This window comes from Nannospalax galili, unplaced genomic scaffold, assembly GCF_000622305.1.
Source record: "Nannospalax galili isolate Female #2095 unplaced genomic scaffold, S.galili_v1.0 scaffold161, whole genome shotgun sequence".
NCBI lineage: Eukaryota > Metazoa > Chordata > Mammalia > Rodentia > Spalacidae > Nannospalax > Nannospalax galili.
In genome coordinates this window covers 3,408,807-3,413,950 of record NW_008348586.1, presented here as the reverse complement: position 1 = coordinate 3,413,950, position 5,144 = coordinate 3,408,807, and the positions used below count along the sequence as shown (strand labels likewise).

The 5,144-nt window shown below is 46.0% G+C and overlaps 1 protein-coding gene across 3 annotated transcripts in view; it reads right to left on the bottom strand.

Annotated features, from left to right (window-relative positions):
• Positions 1–5,144, bottom strand: part of Cnnm2 (cyclin and CBS domain divalent metal cation transport mediator 2) — a 157,442-nt gene that overhangs the window by 17,529 nt on the left and 134,769 nt on the right. For all 3 annotated transcript variants that reach the window (XM_029569608.1, XM_008845671.3, XM_008845672.3), the window contains one exon: positions 2,574–2,667. In XM_029569608.1, coding sequence (XP_029425468.1) covers positions 2,574–2,667 — 94 coding nt within the window. The remainder of the gene's footprint in view (positions 1–2,573; positions 2,668–5,144) is intronic.

Genomic DNA, 5,144 nt, shown 5'->3' with positions numbered 1-5,144 from the left:
TGGGGGTTGGGTTTTTGTTTGGTTTGGTCTTTTTGAGACAGGGTCTCCCTGTGGCCCCAGCTGGCCTGGAACTCTGTATGTAGACCAGGCTGGCTTCAATCTCACAGAGATCCTGTGCCTCTTCCTCCCAGGTGCTGGGATTAAAGGTGTGTGCTAGCAATGCTTGGGCTTGTTTCTGGTTTTCTTGTTTTGAGGGAAGGTCTCCTGTAGTCCAGGGTTAGCCTCAAACTTGCTATATATGAGGCTGGCCTTGAACCCCTGATCCTTCTTTCTCCTATTCCCAAGTGCTGGGACTATAGGTGTGCACCTCCACACCCAGCTTCTTTACTACCTTTTTCTGAATGGATTCACCTTCACTGGCTTAAAGAACTAGTGATCAGTAAAAACACATTACCGTGTTTCTTTTTAGAGCCACCTTGTAGATGCTGGGCCTGCTAACCTGGGGATCGTTTGAGGCACACTGCTCCCAATAGTCACAATTAGAACACTTTTCTATTATACAGTTTTTCTTCTTGTGCTTTTATTTTTTGGTTTAAAAAAACCCTTTTTGACACAGGGCCTTGCTATATAGACCTAGGTGGCCTGGACTCCCAAAGTAGACTAGACTATCCTTGAACTTGCAGCAATGCTCCTGCTTCTATGTTCATATGCTGGCATCCTTCATATCTTAGTGGTTACAACCCACTGGCCTACGTATCTCACCCTTTTGCCCTTCTAGAAATCACAGGTGATACTATATTGTTTAAATAAGGAAGATACCAAAGGCCTTTCTCAATGTCATACAACCTACATGTCTGGCTGTGACCCAGGCCTTTCTATGTGAGGTCACAAAGGTCCCCTTTCCAGTGTCTCCACGCAGGGGAAATGGAAGGCCACCTTCCACTTTATAACAAAGATCCACTAAGTGGTGTCCCACGGGCCCACATGTACACTGGGTGTTGGTCAGCAGTTGACAATGGGGACACTACACCCTTAAGACTCCAAAACCCACCCAGGAAAGTGAGATGGTACATCCAGGGGAAATTGGTTAGAACCCAAAAGAAGTCCCAACAGCTTTCTAACAGCAACATCCTTGTGTTCATCACACTGAAGGGTGGGACAATAGAGGAAGATCAACGCCACAGGAACAGACTTGCCTGGAAGTCCCCATCCCTCAAGACTTATTCAGTTTGACAGCCTTCCTTTAAGACTGGGCCTAGGTTTAGGTTCCTGGTTTGGTAAGGCGTCCTCATACAGCATGTCCTTTGATATTTTGGCCACAAGGTGGCACTCCAGCACCTCCATTTACCTGCTTGATCTGCTCCTGCCAGGGTAAGGCAAGCTGTATTCCCAAAGGGGCCTGCACACCAGATGTGGGTGCCAACAATCCTTCTAGGACAGGTGCATCTTGTTAGCACCTTAGACTCTCACAGGCTCTCAAGCTCACAGATGTTACTCAGTTCCTCATGATATGCCCACTCAACTAAGTCAGCCAGCTCTCTAGGTAAGGAGAGGGGCTCAACAGTAACAAACTCCTTCACCCTCAGAAAGGTGCAACGTAAAACTTCTAGAAATGACTCAACTGTTAGTGGAGAGCAAGTGGCCACCTCACACATGACAAGCAGGAGTAGAAATGACACAACCCTTCTGGGAACTTGGTGTGTCTGCTAAAGCTGACCAGCAACTCAACTTCAACAGAAACAAACACGTACACCTACCAGAAGGTAGGTAGGAGACTTTTCATAGCCTCCTCTAACAGGAAACTGCCTGTGAGGGTTATCTTAAGTGTCAACTGGACTGAATCTAGAATCACCATGGAAACAGATTTCGGATATGTGTATGAGGGTATTTCCAGGAAGGTTTAACTGAACAGAAAAAACCTACTCTGACTGTGGGGGCACTATGCCATGGGCTGGGGTCCTGTCCTGAATAAAGGAGAAAGCAAGCTGAGTACTGACATTCATCTCTCTCTGGTGGACCCAATGTCACCAGCTGCCTCACACTCCTGTTGCCACGACTTCCCTGCCATGATGGTTTGTTACCCTCAATCTATGAACAACACTTTCTTTCCCAGTGTGTCACAGCAATAAGAAAAGAAATGAACACGCGGCTCTGGCATCTACTAGTAATCAAAAGACTAAATGCATTGCTCTACATTCACATGAAGGAATACTTCACAGCAGGAAGAAATCAAACATAACCACACATGGCACGGATGCTGTGCCGGCCACCAGTCACCAAGCAGAAGACACTAGACTCAATCCAACACGGTCTGTGTAAATCTATTTACAGAAAGTGCAAGGAGAAAAAAGGGACATTTAGGGGACAATGTTCAGAGGAGCAGTGAAGAGGGCTGTATGGTGTCATTTGTATTCTGTCTCTCCTGGGAGCTGGTCTTCATGGTTGTGTTTAGTGTGTGAAAACTCATGAAGGCATATATTGAGATGTGTACAGTGTTTATATGTAAGATACTTATTAATAAAAAGGTCAAAAAGTAGATCACAAAGGCCAGCTGGTAGGGAAAAGCTGATGGTAGAGGGGTTGTATCTTCCAAAAACATGGCCCTGTGCTAAGAGGCTGGGAAACAAACTCACCTGGAGAGGCTGTGAGGGCCATCACACCATAGTATGAAAAAGCGCTCGCTTCAAACTTCATACCTTCTTTCCCAGCTTCTACCTCCACTTTCCCCTGTGGAAAGAAGAAGGGAGATCTTCAGTCTGACTGCAAGAGTCTATCTGCATACCCTACATAAAATCTGGTCCTTCCCCAGGTTTGTGTCTAAATTCCTCTCCCAACCGTCCCAAGAAAGCTAAGCTTTGGAAAGGAGTGGGTTAGAACTCATCTTAACTGGCTGGATATGTGGAAGTGACAAATAAAAGAGTGCTCACTTAACATTTTCCCAGTGTCCTGAGCTCCTGGGACCTTCAAGAGCCCTCAGGAATGAAACGAATCAGTGAGACAAACACTGAGGGGCACACCAGGAGCCAGAGCTGGGGTCAAAGGTCAGCATCTTCTATATCCAAGAACAGAGAGAAGTGAACTGGCTTCAGGAACCTGCTCTCCTCTCACAACCCAGTGTCCCAACCATCTAAGCAGACCCCTAGTCCAGGCTCCCTGGGGGCACTGCAGCTCAGACCTGTAGAGAAAAGTGCCTCCAAAAAATCTTTCTGTTGGATCAAAACTGATCTGAGTGCGTCCTCTCCTTCCCTCTCTAACACGTTTGCAACCTTTCCTTTCACTTCCATCACCTATTCCAGTCCTCACCATCAGCCTTCACAATAAGGGCACAGCAGGCCTATTCTGGGCTACTTAACTATTTCCCAGCCTGGGGCTCAGGACAGCAGTGTTCACATCACCCAGTTGCCTCCCCAGAGGATCCTTCACAAGAATGAAGCATGAGTGAGCTACGACTCGCTGAAAAGGAACCATTAAACCAAGCCTGGTGGTGCACGCCTGTAATCCCAGAACTCAGGAAGTGGAGACAAGGAGATCAGAAGCTCAAGGCCAGCCAGGGTTATAAGAGAGGCTGTCTCAAGGGGGGGGGGGACAGAGAGAGGGAGGGAGGGAGAGAAGGAGAAAGGGAGGGTAACTATACCATGTTTATAATTCATCTAATGCTCATGACTCGAAGAAGCAGACACAACTAGCCCCTCATACAGATCAAGAAAGAGATGCTCAGAAAGGTCAGTGATCAAAGAACAAGTTCTCAACACCCACCACTGCTAATGTGAGCTCTTGTCATTTGAACCACTTTCTACTAAACATTACATATTAGAGAAGATCTCTCACCCCATCTTCTGAGGATGATCTGTGCTTCTCCAGGTTTGCCTTCATTCCACAGAAATTTTAGCTTTACTGGTCTCAACCAAGTCTTGCTACAAGAAAGGAACTTAAGCTGGGTGTGATGGTGCATGCCTTTGATCCCAGCACTCAGGAGGCAGAGGCAGGTGGATCTCTATAAGATCGAGGTTAAATTGTTCTGCATAGAGATTGCCAGGCCAGCTGGGGCTACTGGTAGACCCAGTGTCAAAACAGAACAAAACAAAAAACAAAACAAAAAAATGTAAAGGAACTTAAAACACTGATAATTTGTTTGTGTGTGTGTGTGTGTGTTGCTTGTAAATCTAACCCACACCCTCGTGCATGCTTGGCAAGTATTACACTATTGAACTGCATCCCCAGTCTTTCTACCCATAATTTTTTAAATTTATTATCTTTTTTTAAAAAATTATTTTTATTTTATGTGTATGCGTGTATTGCCTGCATGTAGGTAAGTGCACCTGTGTCATGCGTGCAATGCCTGCGGAGATCAGAAGAGGCTGTCGGATCCCCTGGGACTGGAGTTATGGACAGTTATTAGCTGCTTTGTGGGTGCTGGGGTTCGAACCCAGGTCTTCTGCAAGAACAACCAGTATCCTTAACTGCTGAGCCATCTCTCCAGCCCTATAATTTATTATTTTTATGTGTATGAATGTATTGCCTGCATGTGTGTAAGTGCACCTGTGTCTTGCAATACCCTCGAAGGTCAGAAGAAAGCATCAGATCCCCTGGAACTGAAGTTATGGATGGTTGTTAGCTACCATTTGGGTGCCGGGAATCAAACCCGGGTCCTCTGCAAGAACAATCAGTGCTTTTAACCACTGAGCCATCTCTCCATGTGAATGCAGAAATGGGTGAAGTTTGGAGTTGCTACTCATAGGTTATTCGTGGACAATGGACTCAGCTCTGGAAACTGTTCTCTAGCCTCTCAAGATTCCCACAAAGTTAGTCTGCTGACTAAAAGAGGACAGCTGCAGGAAGATTCAGCACCCAAGACCTATCAGGTTGATGTCTCTTCAGTCTTTCATGACAAGCCCAGGTGGAGGAAGACTCACTACCCTCCTCATGAATGTCTCAGAGTCCCTCCCAGCCCATCCATCAGGCAACGATGAACACACCAGGTCAGCTTTTCCCACGTTTGGGTTCCAAGAACCAATTAAAAGCTCTTCTGGCAGCAGATAAAAAATACCAAATTTTTATTTCATTATCTACTGTTACAATCATTTCAGAAAATACCACATATCTTAACTGCTCAACCAATTTAGAAAATATAATTTAAGCCAGGCATGGTGGCACACGCCTTTAATCCCAGCACTTGGGAGGCAGAGGCAGGCGGATCTCTGTGA